Source organism: Egretta garzetta, unplaced genomic scaffold (assembly GCF_000687185.1).
Source record: "Egretta garzetta isolate BGI_Z169 unplaced genomic scaffold, ASM68718v1 scaffold165, whole genome shotgun sequence".
NCBI lineage: Eukaryota > Metazoa > Chordata > Aves > Pelecaniformes > Ardeidae > Egretta > Egretta garzetta.
In genome coordinates this window covers 1,239,224-1,265,604 of record NW_009259694.1, presented here as the reverse complement: position 1 = coordinate 1,265,604, position 26,381 = coordinate 1,239,224, and the positions used below count along the sequence as shown (strand labels likewise).

Sequence of the window (26,381 nt, the reverse complement as noted above, 5' to 3'; positions counted from 1 at the left end):
AGATGTGGGGAGGTTCAGCTACTTTAACAGCCTGTATTTATGTTGACTTGCAGTCATCATGGAAACAATGTGTAAGAACCAAGGTAATTAGAGAACCTGAGTCTAAACTAAGGACTTACATTATAAAAAGGCTAATCTGTTTTCTTTTGTAATTTATCCTTCAGCACTTTTTTTGTACTACACATTTAAGTTTTCCTTTTAGTATAGTGAACACATATCTTTTTACCTTTCATCATTTTATTAAACAGTGTGGACAAATCATAGCATGCATTTCCATTGTCCGCTTTTGTAGGGTTCCCGTTGGCTTTGGAGACAAATACGACTGTCCAGTGCTTAGTCAGCAAGGCGTAGAAGCCTTCTGAACCTGTCATGTGCTTCAGGTACACATCAATAAAACTGGCAGATGATTTATTCACTGTTGTCACCCACTGAAATTAGGAGCAATTCCCTAGGAGGCAACTGTCCACAGGACAACTGTCGCTTGCAGGACTTTATCAATATGCCATCACATCTATATTCTTGTTTCCACAGTAGTCAGCAATAGACCTTGCATAGGCAGAAGCCAGAAAGTTCAGAATAAACAACTGCACGGATATTTCCTAATCATTAAATCTGAAAGTTGAGAGATTTTCTTAAAGACTTTGTTTCTATTTGTACTCTTTCTGTTAGCACTGTAAGTTATCCAAGCCACCTTGTGCACATCTGCATTTTAAGCGTCTAGTGCAGCAGCTCTCCTAAAGTACAAATGCCTTTATATATGCAAAAGTGAAAAATGTCTACAGGTTCTTCAAAGAAAGAGCCAGTACACCTATACAAAGTATCTAAGGTGGGCACAGTTTTGCTCCCTGAAGGTCTTCAACAATCTTTTTTCCTCTATTAACTATACAAAGGAACATATGACCTTACCTTAGAAAGATCATTTTCTGAATCTTAGTTTCATGTTCTCAAGAAAATGTTATGTATGACTGCCAAGTCTAAGCATTATATGGAAAAATATTTCACTCTGTTAATTCAATAGTGAGACTTTTCAGTTTTATTACTTCTTTACTCCCTAGTTCTGGGACATAAAAAAAAGAGATCAGAAAATTTTCCCTCTTCTCTACAACACTCATAATTTTAGACACCTTCTCCTGCCACCATCTCCTTTCTGAAGTTTCATAGTTCAGTCTTCCAATCTTTCTTCAGAGGTCCTAGTGATGGCAATGCTGTCTGCTTTTCTCTAATTTTGTGCCTCCTTTTCAAGGTGGGGTTATGCGTTTCTGTGTATAGTATACCAGGTGAGCATGTAGCATTGGCTTTGCAGGAGACTGTTTCTACCTCATTTCCCAGCATTTGTGCATCCACTTGTCTTTTCTGGCTGCAACTGCGCAGAGCTCACTAAATAGCAAGACCCAGGTTATTTTCCTGGACTCACATACTAAATGTAAAATCCCTTATGGTACACAAGCAGCTCAAATTTTCTTCACAAAGTTTCATTTCTTTCAATTCTTCAGCACTGAACTTCACTCTCTATTCAGCAAGTGTTCAGTTCTTTTGAACTTTAATTTCTTTTTTTGGACTTGATTAAATTTTTCTTTCTGTACACCTGCTCTCTTGTTATTTAGCCCTCTCCCTAATGCACTAATACATTACTAAGCAAAACATAGCATATATGAAAACCTGAGACACCCTCCTTTTAACCTTTTGTACTGATGAAATTGGATTGTTTTTTTTCCTTCCTTTGTTTCCCCTTACCCAGTTCGTATACGTGACTGTATACTACTCTCAAGCAATAATAATTTAATTTGTTTACTACCTTTTTTAGAGACTTTGTTAATGGATTTTTGAAGGGCTAAATAAATTGTCACCAGGTTCACATTTTCATTTTTATGCTTTGGAAGAATTCTAATTCATTAGAGAGAAAATTTACCTTTGCAGAAATCAGGCTGATTAGCCTTTCTCATCTTACCATTATATTTTGTTTTATTATTCCACCTTGAAATATTATTTTAACCAACTTATTAGCTTCCAAATATGTCTGTGGTTTACTTGTCAGAGAGTGTCTGGATGAATTAAGGATTCATTCTGAAATATAAAGTAGAATATTTTCTACTCTCAACCCACTTGGTCTATTAACTTTTCTTAATGACAGACTGTACAATTTTTGGTAGCAGGTCTGGTGTTTTATTCTCAAGCTCTTTGGTAGTCTTCCAACATTGTCTTTTATTTGCTGAACAAGCTGTAGCAACAACAAATGAAAGTAAATTTGAAGGGCAAAACTCTGCATCTCAATATTTTCCCTGATGTTACTGACTTATGCAAGTTGTTAGATGTGTCAGCAGATAGTTGCATTCAGACTTGACCCCATGTAGCACATGAAATCATCTTAGAAAAACTGCAATGAAGTAAACATTTGAAAATCTGAGGGCAAACAAAACTTTTGTTCAGCAAGTAATAGTTCCCTCTACAACAGTTTGCATAAATACTAGTTTTGCACAACTCAGGCAATCCTTTATGAAAAGAAAGAGGGGAGAAACGTGTTATTGTGATGGCAAAGTTAAGTACATATAATGCTATAAAAATCATGTGGTAGTGATTTAGTGCATTCATTACAAGCTCATCTTGTTTCATTTGTGTGTAACTCTTCCACAGTATCACTGTGGAAGACACAGTATCTTTTTGGATATCATTATTGTATTCCCATCAGTGAAGGAACGCAAACGAAACATGAAAAATGCTGAGCCCCAAATCCCCTGTTTCTCCCTAAGATGGCACCACACTTAATAGGATGCCTCTAAAGGCACGTTTTAGCTGTATGTTTGCCCATTGCAAACTGACTTGTAGTCAGCGGTCCCAAGATCTTCCAGGGAAGCTGATTAGACACTTTAAGGATTATTCATATGTTTTATTTTAATCTTTTGAACATTTTAATACAGTGTCTGATTAGATAGAGTACTATTAAGCTCACAAAATCAGAAGCTAGTGCCCCCTTTTTACTTTTCACCAGACTACTTATTTCTGTAATGACTTATCTAATTTTCAATTTCCTTTAAACTCACCCAAAGGGATGTTTATGATCTTCAAAAGAAAGTTTCTTTGTGATATTAAGTAAGAACTAAGACTGAATTCTAACACAGATGATGAGTTCAGGTTTTAGGGTACTGTAAAACAACAGTGAAGTTAATCATTATGATGACCCCAGTCATTTGGTTGGCTAATCACCAGAAAGACAGGGCTGGTGGATCTGTTTTTTGTACAACTGGTTGTTGCAGAAGCTTAATTTTTTATTTTGGCAGATACAAACATTATAGATCTCTTCTAATTCTGTGTCTAATTTCTCTTTATGTTTACCAAAGTGACAGTGAGACATTGATGCCATCTCCTCTACAGTAATTTCTCCATAATCAAAGAAACATGTTTGTATTAGGAGCTGGCATATTTGCATCTTTCTGGTTGTCTTTTCCAATATAAACAACAAAGATGTGAACAGAACAGCTTGTCTTTCCTCTAATTTTATTTGGCTAAAAGAAGTCTTGTTATGGAGTATATGAACTGAAGCTAAGACCAACAGTGTTCTGGCAAATAAATTTCAACCTTGGTTTACCTTTCCTCTATCTTCAAATAAAATAGCATGCATGTCTTTCAAATTAAATTATTCATATAATAGGTAAAATAAGGAAAGAAACAAGTTTAACTATTTAATTTACCTTCATTTAGGAAACGCTAAAAGTTTTTGTCTCTTAATACAATAATTTGTATTCACTGGCATCGAGATCTTCTGTATAAATATTAAAATATTTATCTTATGATATTCCAACCATGCAGATATAGAAAGTATTCATTAAAATATAATATAAATAAAATCAAAGGTTAAAATAACCAGCAGACAGATGTGTTTGTTCCCAAATTACTGTAAATTTCAGGCATAAGTTTCCATAATACGAAACAGACATTCTCATTTCCTGGTGCAGCCTTTCAACAGAAGGAATTTTAAAAATGCATGTAGAATGGAATAACTAGAAGATATAATGTCTGTTGTACAGGAAGCTCGGATTGTTAATATATGCTCATTCTGGATTAGATTTTAAAAAAGAAAAAATCAAAACAAAAATGAAAGTTCCCCAAAAAACAAAAAGGGGTGTGTGTGTGCATGTACAAAGCAACTTCTCCACAAAGCAGAACAACTTCAAGTCAATATTAATGTAATAAATCACAAAAGAGCATGATGTATATTTAAATGAATGTTTTATGAAGTTGTGTTTGGCTGTATAAACAGTTTCTTTGGAAAAAAATGCTTGAACTTTATTGAGAAATATTTCCCCAGTCAAAATTGTTTGATTTTGATAGTGTTGAAATAAAATGAAAAATATATTTTTTTAACTCCTGTTCATTGAAAGCATGTTCCTGTGAAATATCTTATTTTCAGCAACACACATACTTGAAAGCCATTGTTTTGTAATATGTTTTCTACTGCGTGTAATAAATAATGTTTCATCACCTGACGGTACCACTGACTCTCATTGGCAAAGATGCCTTATGGAAGATTGATCCCTCTTGTCCATTCACTATTTCTGCACTATTTGTGTGCTTAGCCAACCCGATCCTGAGGCTGCCCACAGTCTCAGAATGGGACTGGGAATGAAGGTCATCAGAAGAGAAATGCCACCAGAAGTCCCGCAGCTCTCATGGACAGAAGGCTCTCCGTAAGAGCTGGTTTTTATTCCATAATACGCATGTGAAATGCACATTTCCTGAAGCCAAAAGTCCTTAGTGCTCAAAACTGACAAAGTTCCTGGTGGAGTTCACATTAGTAACACTACCCTTGTCAGACTCAATCAGATCTTGTACCAGTTAGCCATCTATATTTTCGTTGTGTAGTCTATATAAAATACACTTGTTAGCTGTCTAAAAGACATCTTTGCTTGTACAACATGATATCTCAGGTCCTGATGCATGAAGCAGACACTGAGATTGACCCAAGTGTTTCTTAAAGAAGGTGCACTGTCATTCAAATCAACACATAATACTCTGGTGATCCAAGTATAAAAAGCCTTTTAGAGACTGCACCGCACAGACAGTGTTTTAGTTCGTAGGTGACAGTAGCTATTTCTTCTCTGCTGTACAGCATGCATAAGATTTAAAGTGAATTTTACAGCAAAAGCTTTATCACTTTTATAGTGATAGGCATGCTCTTCTGAGGTCCCTCATTGCTGGCATGAAACCCATAGTTACATTAAAATCTCATCCCCTTATTTCCTATATATGTATATGGTTTGATATATTCATCTTTGCCTGGCCAATGTTCAGGCACAGTTCAGAGTGGATGAGTGGATGTCTTTGCTGGGGCAAGTGAAGGTTTAGAAGGTTTTCCAGCCTTCACCGGTAGCTTTTGTCCAATTGTGTTATTGACATCTCAGCTCATGAAGAGAACTGCTACTATTTTTAACTCCCTAATATACCTGGTGACCCTACCCTTTAAGGTTATGGGGTAGTAAAACAAACTAAAATGAAATAAAGGAAGTTAGGCTGAAGTCGGTACTTTAAAAAATTTTCATAGAAAGGTTGAGATGGAAACTCCAGAAGAGACATCTTTATGGATTTTGGTAATGTCACAGAATAACACACAGAGGCAACAATTTACCCAGATTTAAGAAAAGCAAAGCATAGGATTTAAACATATACTCTAACTTTAAACACACATATAATGTCTTTAAATAATTAATTCATACATTCATAATTCTATGAATCAGGCAGAGATTAGACATCACCTGTTGCATATAGGCAGTATGTTGCATACTAGAATCTTTAACATTACTTTTGGCTGCAGAAAATCATATGCTGAAGCTGAAGCTGACAGGAAGGGAAGGATCTTGCTCTCCAGCAGCTTATTCACTGTTGTTGTCAATGAGGCAGCATGGGCTGGGGATCACTAGGGTAGAACAGAGGAAATACTTGAAGGCCACATCACCATTCTGCAACCCAGAAATATTTTTTTTTAAAATGAATGCTGTTTCTGCGTCCAGTTCTGCTGAAAAAACTCATCTTACATAATAAGTATTCCACGAATATTCTTGGAAAAATCAACTGATTAGTCAGTCACAGCCTGAGGTACTACTCAGTATACATATACTGCAGAGTTTAGCTCAAAATACTTGCAGGCTTTGAGAGAAGTTGAACTGGAATCATATCACACTGTCTCAAGGCAATGTTGTTAATTCCTTTATCCCAATAAGGTACAATTACCTAATGAAAATTTCAGTGAACAAAGCACTTCTGAAGTTCATGAGGGCCCTCTTCCTTTTCAAATGGGAGGTGAAATTATTACATTGTTCTCTGTTTGAAGAATTAATTTTCATACTGCATAATGAATATGGCTGAAAAGCACCAGTGCAAAGCAGTTAAAATTTAATTTGATTCAGGAAATTTTATTTTGTGACTTCTGTCTTTCTACTATCTTTCCCTCCCGCCATCCTCCACGTCTACACATTAAGATCTATTTGATGTTTTCTAGGTTCCTTTTCGTGTTATTATTTTGACAATCCAACCAATAACATCAAATTTTGGTTCAGTGAGAAAAAAACAGTCATTTTCATAGAGACTAGCTGGAGTAAGTACTTCCAAGAAATTTCACACTGTTCATTAAGAACTGTGATGGCAACGGCAGTTGGGAACGATGGGGGAAGGGGCAGAAAAGAACTGAATTCATCTCTTGAAAACTATGAAGAATTGGCAGCCGCAGAGAATGAAACTGATTGAGCTTTCCTATTCTGCTCTACTGATACATCTCATGCAGTGTGACTCAGATGATTCAGGCTACGTACTCAATCTGTTTTGACAGGAATTAGGTTATTTAGAATCACATGTATTGTGCATGTATGAGTGAGTGAGGAGAGGGGGAGGGAGAGAGACTGTGGGCACGTATCCATAGTAAATACGACTTCATCTTCCCATAATTTTTGCAGTCTTAGTAAATACTGGTTGTACAATTAAATTAGATTTGTGCAGTTGCACAGCCAGTTGCAAGTCAGCTGGTGTAATGACCGGGGCTGTGGCCAGCCAATGCGCTGTTCTACCTGGTGATACTGCACACGTTGTGGGCAGCAGCTATTGGCTCCTCTCTAGGCAAATAATGCAGACATATTACCTAATAGTTCTGTCTGATGGCCTTTCGGGACCAGAAAGACTAACTGTGAGACACTGTCTAACCTCACATGTGATATGAGATGCAGAATAGCCTAAAAAGAGACAGTATCTGGACTACCATTTCGCACAAAGAGACAAATATAAGTGTCCTTCCTGATGTCCTGAGGGGAAAAGCACACACTGTGCTGGTTTAGTTTCTCAAAATTCTCTACACACAACCTCACTTTCTTCCTTTTAACTCTGAATCTATTTATTATCTGTGTATGATTTGACAAGCAAATGCAGTTTAGTGTCTGGTTTGTCTGTGAAGTGTTCATTCCTTGAATTTCTGAAAGTGGTTGTTTGTGATGGGAGCTCGGTGACTGAAATCCTAAAATATTTTTCCCACTTCCAGACATTGGCTTGAAACTTGTACAGTAAAAATAAAATGAATGCCAAATAATGAATTAGGTTGCCTAATTAATAATATATTATTTTCATTATATTATTGATCATTTACAAATGCCAAGATTTTGATGATGATCATTCTGGCTAGGCACCCATGCATGTGAATACAGGTATGTAAAGCCACCATTGATTGGTGCACTTTGCAAAAGTATATTTTTTCAGGATTTTCCTACAGAAACAAGGTAACGTAGGTTTAATTTATTCAGGTGAGCAAAATTACCACTAAACCCTTCTGAAATTTTCTAGTTATGCTTCTGTTCATGGAAGATAACCTTATTCTTATGTGATACTATCTTTCCAACGTAGTGTCTTGTCTAATAGCCAGGACTGCATCTCCTTCAAATATAGAGAGCTTAAAGTTCTGTTCATAGTAAAAAGATATTTAGCTATATACAGTTGTTTAATGTTTATATGTGGTTGCCATGATGCATCAATAACCCAATTTATCTGATTACTTTCCCTTGGTAAAAAAAAAAGGAAAACCAAACCCAAGGGAACGATATGGTTTTTTCCATTATTTCAGATCAGTCTGCCAGATTTCTATCAGCAGCTATGATTTTTCAAAGGTTTTCCCAAACCAGCTGAAAATACAAGTCAGTTTTCATTATTTTTCTTCATTACATGCATGCAGCATATATACAAGATCATAATATGTAGCAGAAATTATAAATTTAAGAAATCCAAAATCTGTGTTGTGTATTTGGTTTTGGTGGCATGACTTAAATTCACAAGATATCTATTAATAAAAATTATGGTTTTGTCTTCTGAAGTACTGATTTTTTTGTGAAAATCACTAGATTTCCTCTTGTTTCTTCAAAACCTATTGATAATTGTGTATTCTTATATTTTCTCTATAATTTATGTATCTTTCCCAATCTTACAAACCAGTTTAATTCAGTTCATGTTGGGAGTTAGTTTTTAGTTTTCTTTAACTGAGGAAATATTAAAGTGAAAGCCTTGTGTGTCACTTCCACAGCCCCTCTTTGCTTTCCTTGAAATGTAGTCCAAAACATTTGGTTTAGTGACTTGAATCTTGAGAAGGTGCATGTTTTGAAGGACCAAGAATTTTGTTCTAGGAAACTTTACTTTATGGAAAATCTGGAGGATTTTCCTGCCCTCTGGCTATTTAACACGTGGTCTTTGCCTCACATCCACCTTCCATCTTTTCTCTGTCTTCAGAGAAAACCCAATATAAGTGCAGAGAATAAAATGAAAGAAGCAGCCAGAATACAGTGTCATAATATCACTTAGAACTGCAGTGAATGCATACCATCCTGAAATAAAAAACAGAAAACATATGGCAGATAAGGGAAAACGGTGTATAAATATATGCAATTATGAATTTTTCATTGGCTCCCACTTTTACAAATTTTCCTGTTCAGAGCAATTCATATCAGCTACCATTTGCAATACAGACTCTTTAAGCTTTAGACTGTAGAAAAGAGTCTTGGAAACCTGGTAGTGAGGCACTTTGCTCACTTGTGAACATTTTCCTGGGCTTTATGAGGCAGATTGACCCTGTCCCCTATGACCACGCACACACAAAACCTGTTGATGCTTAGACATGACCTTTTTCACATGAGAGGTAGTAGCTAACGGTTGGTTACAAGAGGTGTTATCATTCTAAATTTAGTGGTTTGTTTGGGTTTTTTGCTTATTTTGGTTTGGAGCAATAACATCTGCTTAAGAAGGAAAGCTGTATTTTGGCAGAGATTATGCCACCACAGGAAGACAAAGATACTATTGTACCAATGTCCTCAAACCAGATCTTCTATACCCTTTGTCAGTGACAGCTAATTTGGTGAAGCTGCATTAAATACTCCCTATACATGCAGTTGAGTTACACTTAAGAGAAATATTTCTTCTTAAGAGAAATATTCCAGAAATGAGAGTTATTTTTGTGTCTCATTATGCCATAGTTTATGTGAGAAAGAAAGAGAATATTCTGTTAATGCTTGAGAGGAGGATGTATTGTTTGCTAGGTTGCTAGGTTGCAAGGATGAAGCATTGATGTGGAAAAAATGGCAGGAATATTTTATATTTTAATAAAAAATATCCTTTCTTCAGTTTTTAAAAGACAGTGTGGGAATCTTGCCTTTATTTTTCACAGATACCCAGGGATCAATTCAGCTCAGCAACTGATATCATGCAATTCAGAACAGATGTGAAATAAGGGGTGGGGCATGGGGTGTTGGGGAGAAGCCAGGCAGAAACAATGTTTCATTACAGGAAAAGCAGAAAGTATTTTCATTGATAGCTTCAGGCCTTGTTATACAGTGCATGTTTTAAAACTCTGGAAATTGGCATTTGGGATTCGCTATGAGATACAGCAGAATTCCCAACCAACCAAAACCTGTATTTTCCTGCATATAAGAAGAAATACTGACTGATCAAAGGCCATATGTCTGCTTCGCTATTAGGAAAATTTCAAGATATTTCAAAACATTTCAGTTCCAAATCACAGGCTTCTAATATTTAAGCTAAAGAAGTCACCTTTCACTATCATTGAAACAAAGAAAAGACTTTGGACTGCCCTGGGTCTACTTACTCAGCTGGGTCAGCTGTGGGACTCTTGCAAAGGCTGCTGAGCAGTGAGTAGTATGCACAAATATGAGCTCAGCTCTTATGCTTTTGTAGTCTCTCTTGGGTAGCACATCCTCAGTCACGAAAGCAAGATTTCTGTGTAAAATCTTTGGTGCCTAGAAAGTCTAAGATGCCCAAGAAGGGTAGGACAGATTATTTGGGGTCTTTGTTGGGAAAGTAGGCACTTAAATCACATCTGTACTGTTAAGTGAGAGTGGAGAGGGACTACTCTCTGGTCTACCAGCTGACCTAGCACAGCTCATCTGCAGACATCTATATTTTTTCCTTTTTCTCCAAAGAAGAGCATGGCCATATCAAAACTGCTTACTGGATGCAGTGCTTGGAATATGCCTTTTCCCAGAGGATGGCTGGACACTGTCTGGAAATATATGAGTTAGCACAGCCAAAGCTCTGGAGGCAGTGGGCTAACAGCTAGGCACTATGGCTGAACCTTCTCTAGTGCTCAAATCTGGATTTGATCTTTTTCTTTCCTTATCCAGATGTGACTTTAAATTTCACCTCAGCTCTACTATAAGTATTCAAGTGTTAAATTGGTGCTTTTTCATGATGTTCACTCCTCCAACTGCTGAGACTTATTTATGTCAGTTCTCAGGCCTGAAAAAGACCTGGAAACATGGAGGATCTTTGTGGGAAGGGCTGAAGACCAGCATCTCCTATCCTCTAGGCTAGTTTTCAGGACACTCTGAGGGTTTCACCTACTAAGTCTTGGACATCTTACAGTGTTCTGCAGAGGTATCTTGTCCCACAAACTTGAAGTTTCTTTTGAATAAACCAGAGCGTGGGGATAGGAAGGATTATAAGTATCAGCATCTCACCCTGAAGTGGGCTATGACCTAAGTTCATATCCAGACAGAACTCTGAAAATCTTGGTTTCCATGTAGCCTTACTGGCCAAAACAGCAAAATGGGACCAGCATATTAAAAATCTCAATATAGACTGCAGACAAGGTTGAAGGGGGCTGCAGTAAAACAGGTACAGAGTGGGAGACATGTATGTGAGAAATAGATCTCAGGAACAGCTATACTCATGCATTCTTCAAAAATACGGACAAGAGTTCAAATTTTGAGCCAAAGCGGAGGACTTGTGAATCAGAGAAGGAAGATGATGTGTATGAACTGATATTGGATATATAAATACGTTCAGAGAAGCCTATGATTGCATTATTTACTTCTGTTCTTAAATAAACGTTTATTTCCTGTCTTGCTTAAGTAGACACATGGGTTTGCTTGTCTTCTTGTTACCATGTATGGTGTGCTGTTCAATACACTCCCTATAAACTGATGTACATTTTCAGATATGATTCACAAACCAACTTACTACTCTTAGATCTATTCTAGGAAGAGTAAATGAGGATTCATACTGAATGGATCTACAGTATTAGTGATCAGGAAGGAACATCTGCGAATATTTATCTGTTGTGAGAGCCAACATTCCTGTCTCCAACCAATAGGCTATGCTCTCTGACTAATTAAAAATATAAAACCAATTACTGTATTTCTCTTATTGTTGCAAGTGTCAATACAGAAACTGAAGCATTAAAACTTAGATAGGGGACATAGTCAACATTGGGAAAACCACTTGTTGTTTAGAATTTTGTTTAAGAACAAAAAGTACACACATTGCCTAGTCTTCCTTCTCATTAATCATTTACTGTAGATGAGAAACCTTTGTAAACATTTAAAATTGAATTTGTAAAGAAAAAAATCGTGTTCTGCAGAATGCAGTAGGCAAAAGCTACTATAAAGAGACAATCACAAACCATAGATTAGTGATAAAGGTTTCATTTTATCACCTAGCAACCTTACCCATATCTGCCACCATTGCAAACAAGCTAAGATAAAAGTTTTGTGATTCTGGGACTAATACATTGAAGTTAATTATACAATTTAAGCTGCTACTGACACTAATAAAAATTATAACTGATGAGATGAAGCATACTGAAATCAAACCAAACTCTCAGCTAGGTTGCTCTTTTCAGGTGTCAGTTTTTGAATTTTCAGTGCTTAAAAATTTAATCTATGTTTGCTTTTTTATTAAAAATAGGTCTAGGAAAAAGGAAAATAATCATCTGATATATTGCTTTTCAGCCTGTGATAAAGGAAAGGTAGTTACTAAACTTTTCAGATATTCTGACTGAATACAAAAAGGAAATTTTTGTTGTATAACAACCTAGATAGATAGCAAGTATCTAGCCAGTAAATAATGTACTTTGAAACAGATATGTGGAAAATACAATGGGAAACAAGCAAACCTCTCCGTACTCAGTCATACAGGTTTTTCATCACTTTCATAGCCTGGTGTTTAATCTATTTTTTGCACGATCACATGTGAAACTTTTCTGTGTCCAAAAGGCTAGTATAATTCTCATGACAAAGGTCATTGCTCAGAAGAGAAAGGCAAAAGAAACTGAAATCCACGTGTTTATTTTGCTTTTCTGTATGAATAACGGTAATAATAATTGTAATATTCAAAGGTCCTACACAGCATCAGATGACAGCACCTTTAATATGTTCCTTTTAGTTCCCAAATGTAGACATTGGTCCTCACTATTGCAGATTTATCCCCTAGTCTACAGCTGTTGACGTTCAGGAACCCTAATGTGTGTTTTAATACTGTGGATCGGATAAGGGTTTTTTTGAAGGGAAGCAGCACCATCTATTGCGACCTGGTAGCTTAGCTCTAGATGATATAAAGAACAGAGCTGGCTTGAGCCCAGATGTAAGCTCTTTCTTGCACTTACTTTCATATGTTTTTCCCAAACCAGCTTCAAATGAGGTTAGGATCTCAGTTTGTATATGATAAGGTACACTGACAGTGGTGTGTGGTGTGCGTGCACGTGTCTAATGAAAAGGTGCATCTAAGAGACATTATCTGTTTACAAACTAAGATAAAATAATAGGATAAGCCTAGTCCTGACTAACTGTTGCTTTTAGGTGACTTGGCTGGAGTTTTCATTTCTGAAGTGGGAAGATAGTCAAAAGTTAGGAGTATGTTTTACCCAGGTGATATTCTCTCAAAATTTGCTTTCAGAAGCAGTGTTAATGTAGGTGTGTGTAGTACAGTATGTTCTTCTAATAATGACAGTGCTATTGTCATCCATCTATACTTCTGCTCCTTCTCTTTTTCCAGACTGTCTACAAAGCCTGGCTCTGTTCCCAGTATTTTGAAGTCACACAGTTTCACTGCAGCAACAGAATTCCTTGCAAGCAATACTGTTTGGAGGTTCAGACGAGGTGTCCCTTTATATTACCAGACAATGATGATGTCATCTATGGAGGACTATCAAGTTTCATCTGTACAGGTATAGTATAGAAAAGCTAATTTCAATTGTTTTCATAAGTCTAAATGTGAAGGAGAGCGTGGATAATATTTCCTCCATTAGCTCTAACTAGGAGAGCCTGAAGGCATTCTTCATCACAAAGATTTCTCGGAGGTGCTAGGATTTGAGCCCACATTTAGTATTGCCCGTTTACGCTACAGCTTGCCACAGTCACTAACTTTACAAAACAAACGTATTAGAAGAAATTTGTTCTGGTTATTTTTTACACTTAATAATTTGGCGGAGGATTTTTGTTGCTCTGTGTCATGCAGTACTCAGGAAAAGAGGTTCTGTGTCATGCAATATTCAGAAAAAAGAAAAAGAAAGGCAAGTCCAGGTTTTAGTATATTCACCTTTGTTTTCCTGCATTCTTATGTCAGATAAAAAAGGATCTGAGACATAGCATTCAAAACCATGCAGCAGCTCTTGGAAGGTAAATGTCTAAGGAAAGGTCTTTCACTAGTAAAGAATTTTAAGAATCTGTTGTTCACCTGTGAAGAACTGATCTTTTGGTCTCTTCTCGAGTCTTGTTAAATTCTGTGAGCATTTTAATTTTAAAAGGTATTGCTAATATAGGTCTACTACAATTATTGATTGATAAAATGGTTTGGTTCCTTTTACATTCCATTCTGCTTCAAACGCTATCCCAGAATGTCCAGCCAGGGAGGACATGGTAGGCAAGAAATACCTTTAGTACGTCTCAGGTGCCTCGGATACTTTTTCCACCACTGGCTGGGAGTCATACACTCAAAAATTCAGCTTATATCAATGTCATCTGCAGATTTCTGGTGCCTAGAGTATCATCTGAGAATCTTGAAGATATTTAGGCAACTTATTCCCACTAAATCAGTAAAAAGGCATTTCAATACTTAGATCCTTTGACAGCCTGGTTCAAATATCTGAAATTAGAGAGCCTCCAGCTTAAATTAAGGCTGCACTGGAAAGCTTGATACTAAATGAGTTACCCAAGGTAAGCTACTTGAAACCAGAGTAAAATATAAAACCCCATAAATGCTCTATACCATCTCAGAGGCAAGCATAACATTTGCCGCAACTCACTTCACCTTATACCCTGTGTTTGGATTCAGGGGGGTTCCGGTAGCAAGATATTTACTGTATTTCTTCTTGAAGGTTAAACCTATTGCATACGATCAAGCAACATCCATCCATATGCAAAAGACAATATAATGAAATGTAAGCTGAGTTACAATTTGGTAGTCATCAATAAGATAACAGTGCTTAGCTCCTCCATGCATTTTGTAAATATTAATAGCCTTCAAATATGTATACGCAGTAAGCAAATGAGCATTATTTTCCAGTTTAAGATAGGACAGTAAAAGCTGAAGTGAGAGACTTAGGACATTTTTGTTTACATGTATACAATATGTATATGTGTGTGTGTGCATATATATATACATGTGTGCACACTGCAAACAAGAAGCAAAACCATCTTAGTAATTATTTCAGAAAATCTCTTAGGAAATACATATCCACATCTTAATTTTCCAAGTATATCCCCAAGTCTCCATTCCTAAAACACACAAAATAGATGACTTTGCAAAGATTACTGACAGTTGGTATCTCTGAGTTTGGGATGAAAAGCAGATTTAGGGAAGGATTAAAGTCATTTTATTGCACATATTTTTAGTGCGGCTATCTACACATAATCTCTTTGACTAAGCCGTCACTAGAGTCACTGAAGACCTGGTGTAGTCAGTAGAGCTGAGAGCTATTTAATTTGGCCTAAGCAGGCATCTGCACCCGATGAGCTGAGCAGCTCTCTATGCCCCGCTAACAGTGCTGGGGACACACTGTTTGCTGTAGCTGCTGTTAGTCACCAAGGTCTTACTGCAGACACTTTAAAGCAGGGTGACCTGACTCTCGTCTCAGCAGTCCACTAACTAATATTTGGCTGAACTTTTTGTCCTCTCAAGTCAAGACCTTCAGCATCAGTAGAGAGAGCTTGTATTCACGGACCCATAGGAGCCAGCGTGCTGACACTAGGCAGTTGTGTGCAAGAGAAGATGCTGAGGAGAGGTACGAGGCTGCAATTCAAACTTTGTCTGGAATACAGGCCCATTGTAGCCCTGTTATTAATCAGCAGCTCATGTAAGAGCACTTCCTGCCACTAAACAACAAGAAATTAGACTAATGTCTGCTGTGGGACTGAAGAATTGCACCTCTCTTCAGCTTAGTGAAAACAAAATTATTTCATGCGAAGCACAGCGAGTTCAACAGCAGACAAAACACTTTTCCTCAGTGTAGCTTGTGGCTTGACAGCTAACTTGAACTCCTTTTGCAGAAAAGCAACTGAAAGCAGGTCACCCACGTCTTGAGGGACCTCTTCTCCTGCTGCACCTTCTGTGAGTTCCTGTCTGGCAGACTTGTTCTGGGGTTTCTAGCTACTGATCCTGCTCTTCCTGGAATGGGTGAAATTCATTGGTAAAACCCAAAAGAGTCAGGTCAAAGGCATTTGACCGTTTGATATTCAGGTGTTCTAGCTGGTTGTCTGGTGTTTCCATTCAACCTAAGTTCACTGTAAGGCTGGTCACCGTTGAGCTCTGTTACAGGAAACACAGCAGGAGCAAACTTTATGTTCAGGGTTTCCTCATGGATGGCATTTTGCCAAGTCCCATCATTCATTTAAATTAGGTTTGAATATCTCTGTTGCTCCTGACTCTGAAGGTATCTTATGGAGAGAAATGCTGCACATCCTTTTTTGAAACTTTAGCTCACATTTTCAGAGGAATCCAGTAGGAAATGAATTGGATTATGTCAGTATGATTTTTTTTCCCCCCGTGAAAGAAGTGAAAGACTAGCTGGCTAGCTAAGGAACACTGTTAATTGTAAAATATTGTCTGGAGAAAAAAAAAAAAAAGACCCCCTCTGCTTATAGGGTGATTGATGTCTGAGAAATGTCAAGAATTTGTGGTTTCTGATTTTCTTTAATCATGTTTTAGAAGCAATAGTTTTATAATAAGGGCTTCCCTTCCTCCTCTCCATGGTAACAGACTATTTCCTCTAAGGTCCGGTAGGGGAACAGAAAGGCAGGGGAATGATTTCTATAAAACCTTTTAATACACCATGGAAAGCCAGTAGCATGAAAATGTGTATCGGCGATACCTGTTTCTATTTGATGTTGACGACAGCACAGAGCACAGGATGCACATAGAAACATAAGATGCCGTTTCCCAGTTGCAGTAAGAGGCTGGTCTGCCCTGGTGCCACCGGCAGCTCTGGGAGCTGCTCCTACAGAGGTGCCGAGCTCCCGACTCCCTGCACCACTGCCGGCCCCCCGCAACAGCAGGTGGGGCAGGGAACCCATGTACTCTTTTTTTTTTTTTCTTTCAGGGCAGGATTTTCTCCAGGTTAGAAGGCTTTAAAAAAAAAAAAAAAGTACTGAAGGTTGTAAAAAGAAATAACACCAAAGGTTTTTTTCCTTCCTTGGGAGGGCCGTGTGATGAGAAGATGGCATAGGACTGGATAATTTTTCCCCAAGAAATTTTGCAGTCATTGTTATCTTAGAATTCCTAAATTGGTATTTTTTAAAACGCTTTTAAAAAGTAAACATGGCTATATAGAGAGTCATTATAGGGAGCAGGCTGGAGCCATAACTCTGATTAAGAATCACACAGTCCTCTGAGACCATCAAATAAAAAAAAAAAAGTTGTAGTCTATAATATGTGTTAATAATGACTTCTTGGAAATTCCTGAAGGACAGGTATAATGAATAAGCATTCAAGCCTGAGAATGTCTTACTTGATTACCTCCAATGAAAGCAGATAGTGGGAAAAGGAGAGGGGATGCTACACTAGTTGTGTATCCCTGCAACTTGTCTCTTGTAGAAATGCGTGTGAGGATGTGGGACAACTGCAGTGCAAAAGAAAGTACTTGGGAGATTAATCAAAACAATCAGAATCACAGTGTGGTTCTGATTATGGAAACATGTGGTTAGCTAGAAAGAAGTTTGTATTACTCTCTTCCCCTTTTCTTCTATGAAATAGAAGGAAAGAAGTTGGTCTTTCCATTGGGCACTCTTCTGGAACATACTGTTTTTCATATTCATTAAAATTGAATGGTTGCTTTCAGTTTAGACCTTTGGAGCTTATATCCATATGATTAAAGTTTCCACTGATTTCGTCTAATGTTTCTTTCTGCAGCTCAGATGTCTAAATTGCCCATGCAAAACAGAATCTTATTTAAGGGAGATAATACTAGTGCCTAGGCATACATACACACACACATGGCAGATTACAATGAATGAATCACATGCAAAGTTCCAGGTCAAGATTTTTAATTGTGACTCCTATTAAAACAGTGTGCATACCAGTGGAACTGTTTCCTTTCATAGTCATATAGTCATCTTTTCTTTTTTTTTCCCTCAGTGTGAATGGAAGGTGTGGAAGATTTCTTTCACACACGCTCTTTGAGAGTGAAAAGAGAGCTGAAATTTGTATGACTTTATGTATAGAGCACTGGGAAGAGACTGGTAATACTTCACAACTCTCGCTTTTCCCCTGCCTTCCAAAGTAGTGTGGTCCAGCATCTAGCTTGGAGACTGGTCCAGCCCCTGAACTGCTTCTGTTGGGCTTGCTGCCACCTCCCAACAGAGAAAGAGAGAGGATGCAGAGGCCATAAATTTTTTCTTCACAGCCAAAATTATCCATTCAGGCCTTCAGTTTGCTCAACCAGCAAACTTGAGAGCTCAATTTCCACCAAAAGAGCAGCAGAGGTGCCCAAAGAGAAGGAAGAGGAGATTACGTCCCCTCTGTGCACATGACCCTTCCCTGAGCAGCCAGGATATGCCATCAACACCAACGCTGCAGATGCACCTGCTTAGCAAGATAACTCAGGAGTGTACTTTTGAAACTAATCCCCTGCTCATACTATTTGCTGTTTGACTTGCACTGGGGAGAGTTCCTGAAGGATGCAGACAGGGTTCCTTGGGATTAAACTAATCTAGATGTGCTACAGGATCATACCTAGCACATCCTAACCACTAATGCACATTTGGTCTACAGAATCAGACTAGAGCTAGAGTGAGGTAAAAAAACCTCAAATGCATTCAGCGTTGACATGAGATACTTAGCACCAGCTGTTTCGTTATACAAATCTTCTCCTTTTGCCCAAAACTACTTGTTAATACAGACATAGCCTATTCTGGCTGCTGGGAGAATGGTTCCAAAACTGCTCTCCCTGTGTCAAGTCTGGACCACCTTAGAGTGCAGAATTAGACTACCTGTGTTGCTAAGGGCTTTCCTTGTACTGACCAACACTTATAGCCTCTGTGCCTTGTGGCAGAACAGGGTCGTCACCCAGCAGCAAATATCAGGCAGGAAACCCCAGCCACATGCTCACACTCTTTACTTGTGCAATAGATGTCATGGAATTTAATGGAGCACTTGAGTTCCTCTGTGATGGAAAAGAAGGGAATGTAGTGAGCAGCAGTAAGGTAGAGATGTGTTGCATTAGCCTCTTCCAAAAACAGTATGGCACCCTCTGGTATTTCCTAAGAGCAGTGTCATCAGAGCGAGTCTACTGCCACCAAGAGGAGAATCAAATTTGTCTATTCTGTGCTGAGCAGACTTCTGATAGTTTTCAATGTAGGAGGAGAAAGTAAGGGAAGAGGTAAGAGGACGGGTGATTTAGGTGCTTTGAATCACTTATATTTTTCAATTCCATTCATGTTAATTTAGGCTCTTAATTTCATGTGTTCCAATTAACATCTCAGTTGCCTGGAACGCATGGTGTGAATATTCTCCCATACATCAATTTTGTGTCAAATAATACTAACACATTCATGTGATCCATGAAAAGTAGCACTTCCTCAGAAACTCCTCCTCCTTTAGAGTAAAGAACAAGATTCACCAGAAAGGGAACTGTCAGTCATGCTTCATAGCACAACACTAATGTTTCTAAGGATGTAGTGAGAATTATTACAGAGAATTCTCACCAATCTGTAGAAAGGCTTTGTTGACTAACAAAGGTCAGCAAAGGTATTGGGAACAATTCTTTTAACTGCAGCTTCTTCTCAAAGGGCAGATGTGTGTCTGGGTTTCACCAGCCGGTTTAGCTGTTTCAAAAGAGACGGCCTGTTTTCAGTGAGATTTGAAAAGCAATTTCCTTGAGAAAATGTGATATATAGAATGCATCACAATCTATCTTTTCTTTGTGAAACAACTCAAGAAGAGAAAATATCTGAATTCAACCTGGTTTATATTCTTGGCAGACTCCAAAAAATATATATACTTGATCCAAATTCTTACCCTAAAAATAACTCATGATAATGTGTCATTTACCTCCTGCCTACACTTCTTAGTAGGTCCAAAAATATCAAAATATTAAGCTTACATAAACAGCAGGACAAATCCCATTTATGTTTGATAAGCATGGTTTAAATTGTTGCTCGCTATGGATCAGCTTACAAGGAAAATTTGACATGGTTGTGCAGCAGAATCTATCAACTAAATAGCTCATCTTTTTGAGTCCAGTGTTCTTCTAGTCTTGAATACTGGGGCTTTCCCGTGAATGAGGTCCCATATTATAGTACGTTTATTAGCTGCAGAGGTTATTCTCCTATAAAAAAAACCCAGGCAAATAATCTATTCATATCCCTGAACTTTCTATGACAACACAGTACTTGGATATGCATGACCCTTTCCTTTCTTATCATGTCAAAGTAGTAAATCCTTTTGATCAAAAATAGTGGGGTGGGGGTGGGAAAAGCCAAACGCTTGCAAGGGGCAAATTATCTCACCTTTATCCTGTATCTCAACATAGCAGAGCTAAAAAGGTTCATTGTATAGCCTTGAGAGTCACCTATTTGCTTATTTTCCCGACTTGCAGCAGCTCAGTCAGTTGTACAGGAATAACACTGATTTACACCAGCAGGAGGAAATTGGTCCTACATTTTTTAGGGGAAAAAAAAATCCATGCATGGTGAACACAATGAATTTTTCTTAAATATGGATGCATACACACAAGAAAATATTCCAGAGGCAACTCTCTGAAATAGTCACCAACATATACTGACAAAACAAAATCAAAACACAACAACACAGATCTCATCCAACAATTGGAATGGAGTCTGAAATGCAACTTAGTCTTTTCAAAAGAGCTGAACAGCCATATTCACCAGTTTAAGAATAGTCTATTTGACTAAAGAAAAGTTTATTTATCTTTAAGCCTTCTTCTACATTTCATTTTATTACTTTTAATAATATGAAGGGTATAAAATACATGTCTAAGCAGAAGCACCATAATGTGTCACAGGCACAGTAATTTAGAAATTGAGAGGACCATCTGGATAAGATCAAAGAGAGCTGGCTTCCAGATCAGATGTAAGCAAGCAGTGAAATCTAGTCATATAATATCTAATGTGTTCTGTTGCCTTCTGTAGTTGGAAAATGTTAATATTTAAATCTCAGAAATAATTCCTCGGAAAGAGAAATGTCATGCAGAGTGTTGGCACTCACTGGTACAATGATGTCACTGCTGGATGGATCACTCTTGGCATAATTATTTACTTTGTGCTTTACAATAAAATGGAGCATTTGAAACTTCTGGTATACTACATCCACTTATCTGGTTTCTTCTTCAAGTTCACTGTCTTTTCTTCAAGCACAAGAAGCTTGGTATGTCTCTCAAAATAATCAGAAATCTCTCTTAAAAAGGACCACAGTTTATAGTTATACAGAGAGAAAATGAGGAAAAAACATAAGATATCAGAAAATCTGTTTTATTTCTGTGGATCTCCAAAATACTTACCTAATGACAACAAATTTATCAACCGGACCAGTTTCCTTTGATGGTGACTGGAAGATGAAGAATACTATGGGTCCATAGCTCTTTCCATAGTCAAGAAACCAAGAAGTGAGCCAAGCCAGACCAACTGCTAAAAATCCAGACCCACAAGTATGACACATCCTGACAGTGTTGCGGTGAGATGTGGACATGCAACCACCTCTTTTGCTTGCTGGTTCCTGTGCGAAAGAAATGCAAGTGTTCAGGCAGAAATGACACCATTCTCTGAGTTAGCTGGTGATCTAGCTGATCAGCAGACCATGTATACATAGGCAGTCTTCATGATTTTAATTCTTGTATAAGAACATATTTGCAGTTTGCTGCTTTTGCTTCAAAGCTGCTTCTGCACAAAGTAAATATGATGCTCACTCCGTTTTCCTTCAGTATGATTCAGCTGAGCAGGATACATGGGATTTATCTACAGTCATGTCTCCATTAACATAATCTCAGTCAAATGAGTAGCCTTAGTTCTTGCGTCAGCATTGGTAACACACGCTCCCTACAGATATAACTGCTGTGCTAATCATCAAAATGTTATCTGTGTGTGAAAAAAAAATATCCAGTTACAAAGCAAAAAGATAGCTTTTACATGACCTTCATGAGCAATAGCATATCTGTCTGGAGAATGGTTTGATGCCAAAAAGAATCCTGGCAAATTCTAGATCCTTGATTAAGATCAAGGTCCAAGAACCTCCATATGGACTAAGATTTCAGCTGATGAAACATAGGTGAGTGCTGTGAGAAGTTGGGAAATGAAGATCCAGAGCTGAGAATTTTAAGTGAAAAGTGAAAAGCAAAGTAGGTTTTGAGTCAGTAACAGTTAGTAAGTTGTTCTCAGAAATACGATTACTGAACATCCAAGTAATACAGAGTAATGATGTCTACAAACTCAACGATAAAGACAGAAGAGGAAGAGGGAAGCCTTGGTGGTTTGGTGGGTAAACATATCCTTTCTATTCCTTATCCCAAATTCTGTGTCTATACAAAATATTTCCTTAAAAGGACAAAATAGGGTTTTTTTCTCCATGGTTTTCCAACACTGATGTAGCCAGCTTTCCAGGGTTTCTGGTAAGTCATGGGTTTGTAACCCTCTGACTGAGTAGACTGACTGATTAGATCCAAGGGGCCAAGACTGATATTCACGGCTACAAACAACTATATGGTGAAGCACAATTGTGAAGTTTTATTACTTCAGTGCAAAAGCTCTCACTGAATTTATCTAAATGTTCTGCAACTGTCATATGAATAGTGGTTCCGTAGTTAATTGATTATTAAATATGTAACTGCAAATTCAAAATCTAAATTCAATTGCTGAACTGAAATAAAGAGGAAATGTAATTTTGCATTAAGGAATGAGTTCAACAGAGCTTTGAATGTGGAGTTGCCTTCAACTTATTTATAATTCAGTAAGTGTATATAAACTATTTAAAAACCTTTTGATTGCCAACTTGTATATATAGGCTTTGATTTCAAAGGAAGTCTGAGTTTTCCTATAACAAGAAAGGCAGGAAATACAGTTTGAATAGTAAACAAGCCTCAGTGGGATCAAAGCATTAACCATTCTCTGTGTCTCTTCAATTACCACTAATAGTTTGAACTACTGCAGTCACAGAACAGATCGTATAATTACCTGCTTTGGGAGGCACTTCCTGTATGTTACCATGTTTAAAAACACACTTATGCACACAAACACCAAAAGATGAGTCTCAGAAAATATGTTAGCAGTTAAGATTGCTTTATTATACTTGCGATAAACGACTGTCCAAAATGTTCCAAAATGCAACAGAAATTCTTAAAAAATGTGAAGTACATTCAGTGATGATCTGAGAGAGAACAAGTATTTTCAAGTGTTGGTATGCTGCCTTAAGTATCTGACTGTGTAGGTGCAAAAATGGCCTGATTTCCTACAGAGTAAACCCTGACTTTACAGAAAATCAAACAAGCTGTTCTCATTCCTGCATCCTTAAAAACTTGTTTCAGTCCAAAAATAGATGTAACTTTATTTGGACTCGTGTAACATAGTAGAATGTTGTGTCAGCTATGTAAATATGTGCTAGTCTAGGTTTAATCTGCATTTTACATGCCCAGAATACCTAATGCACTTTTGGTTTAGTTGCAGATCAATATTATGGAAATAGGAACTAAAAAGTTCAGTTTTATCTTATTTTAAGGTGTGCTGCTTTTCTTTACAGGTTATTAAAAAATTACAGGCAGTCTGGTGCCTGAACCTAAGAATGTTACACCTAAACTTGTAGGCATTGCTTTTTGAAAGTAGCATCGTTGCTGTGATACTTTAGACATGTCGTAATTCTTGTTCCAAGAAGTGAATTTAGTTTATTGTCATGGTTTAACCCCAGCCAGCAACTCAGCCCCACCCCAGCCTCTCTCTCGCTCCCCTCCAGTGGGACACAGGAGACAATTGGAACAGTAAAAGTGAGAAAACTTGTGGGCTGAGACAGATTAATAGGTAAAGCAAAAAATGTGCATGCAAGCAAAGCAAAGCAAGGAATTCATTCCCTGCTACCCACCGGCAGGCAGGTGTTCAGCCATCCCCAGGAAAGCAGGGCTCCATCATGCGTAACGGTGACTTGGGAAGGCAAATACCATCGCTCCAAATGTCCCCCCTTCCTTCTTCTTCCCCCAGTTTCTATACTGGGCATGACCTCGTATGGTCTGGAATATCCCTTTGGCCAGTTGGGGTCGGTTGTCCTGGTTGTGCCCCCTCCCAGCTTCTTGTGCACCTGGCAGAGCAGGGGCAGCTGAAAAGTCCTTGATTGGTGTAAGCCCTGCTCAGCAACAATGAAAACATCAGTGTGCTATCAACATTATTCTCATACTGACTTCAAAACATAGCACTATACCAGCTACTAGGAAGAAAATTAACTCTGTCCCAGCCAAACCCAGAACATTTATAAATTATAGCTGCTTTCAAAGACTTTATCCTAACATTTCAACACAGATAGTTTTTTTTTTTCTAGTAAAACCTAGCACTAGGAAAGAGTAATTATTTACTGCAAAATTTATTCCAAAATCAATTTAAATGGAGAAAGGGTGTTTGCGCATTATATTAGACATTCTTGCATTTGACCATTAGTTAAACAGGCTAAATTAGGTTCTTTTAATTTATCAGAAAAGATATGTGAGAAGTAAACAAAGCACTCTGGTTATGTTAGTCTCCTATATATTAATGCAGACAGTATTAACAATATTCAAAAAGGCAGTTGTGTCTTTTGGAAAAGACAGAATTCCTCTAATTGTTCAAAAATTCATAATCAGATCAGGCTGAGTAACTCAATAAAGCTCTAGACGCAGAAATATCCTAGATGTATAGTCAGAAATATCAAGAGATCCAGTAATGGCAAGATTGTTCTCATATCTGGGATATGCCAAAGAGAACATTCCAGCTGGAAGAACACATCTGAGGTAGGGTAAACAGGTAGATTCCGAACAGCTCTGTTCAGAAGCTGTTCCTGTGAAGTTGTTGGGTCTGTATTGGTTTGACAATCAATATTGTCAATATTGTCAGTATATCAATTATTTGTATTTAATGCCTATCTTTTCACAGGCGGTAGTATTACTGGTATGCACTCTCAGACTGAGGAAGAATTTCAATATTGTTTCAAATTTTGTGGAGATATCCAGTTTGATTAGTTGTAACTTCATTGTTAGTTGTAACTTCCCAAAAAGAAAGAATTCAAATATTCTTATCATTCAAACATCAACAATTACTTTTTAATGCCATTTCTTTACATCACCGTGCTCAGTGTCATACCTCTGTTGAATGATCTTTTGATGCTGCTTCCTTTAGACAATGCATATCCCTTCAACAACTCCAATTATACAAAACAGAAGCGTTTTGAGGGCTCAGGATAACTCAGAGATGTGGATTTGGTAGCTTAGACAAAACTGTCAACTCTTCCCTTGACCTACCAACTTCTGCCAATCTTTTTGTGCCTGGTGTTTATTTTTTCTTCTGTTTACCCTACAGGGCTCTACGAAAACTATCCAACCAATGCAGAACCAGAATGCTGTGATGTCAGATGGGGACTATTATCAGATCATCAATCCAAAGGGACTATAAAAACAAGTGGCTCAACAATGTGTCACAGGACATCGCTCACAGTTTCATCAGCATCAAGACTGTGTAACAGCAGACTTAAACTGTGTGTTCTTGTATTGATTCTCTTGCATACAGTACTTACAGTCTCAGCAGCACAGAACTCAACAGGACTGGGTTTTGGAGGCATAACAACTTTGGAAGATAATTCAACCAATGAGGAATAAAAGAAAGGATTCATCTTATATGATAGAAACACAACAGGCCCAAATGACTACAGTCAAAAATAGCAAGGACTGAGTGCTTTACCCTTAGATCTCTTCTTGAATGACCTTTTGGGTAAAACGAAAAGAACGGGCCATTACCCAAACAACAAGGACACATGAACACAGCTTTTTATTGACTAAAAGGCTGTATGGTGACTTAAATTTCTCACACCATTTTATACACTGTGTTTTAATGTTTGGAGTTTCTTTTTTGTTTGTTTTTTGCACTTGTTAATACAGGATTTTATTTTTGGGACGGTTTCTCAAAGCTAAATTAAGTCTTTTCTCTGTCAATATATTTCTAGTCATTGTGTGTGTTCATCTGATAGTTCTGTCTTTTATGTCCTGTCAGTTTCTATTAGAGGAATGACTGCTATGATTCCATGACATAGCAAAAAAAAAAAAAAAAAACCCAAAAAAACCAAAAAACAAAAAAAGAAAAAAAAACAAAAAAAAAACACAAAAAGAACAACAAAACAAAATTTAACAAGAAAAAAAAAAAGGCAAAAAAAAAAAGCAACCACAAAAAAACCCAAACCAACCTAACTGTCCTCTTACCCATGGGAACCATTCATCTCCTTTCCCCTCCCACATCCCGTCGCAGACAACGTACATTTGCTTCTGTCTGTGTAATCACAATGAATGGGTACACAATTCCAGTGTGCCTCTGCCACTGTTGCACAAACCAGTTGACTGAGCAAACCCAAAAGGAGCATGAAGGGGGTTCCTTTTAGCTGAACAAACAAGTGCTCTCCTTACAAGG

At 37.6% G+C, this 26,381-nt stretch overlaps 1 protein-coding gene across 1 annotated transcript in view; it reads left to right on the top strand.

Moving 5' to 3' along the window:
* LOC104126339 (transmembrane protein FAM155A) overlaps positions 1-25,579 on the top strand; it is a 169,597-nt gene extending 144,018 nt beyond the window's left edge. The window contains exons 2-3 of the mRNA XM_009638895.2: positions 13,303-13,474; positions 25,284-25,579. Of these exons, the coding sequence (XP_009637190.1) occupies positions 13,303-13,474; positions 25,284-25,579 (468 nt within the window). The remainder of the gene's footprint in view (positions 1-13,302; positions 13,475-25,283) is intronic.
* Positions 25,580-26,381: the final 802 nt, after the last annotated feature.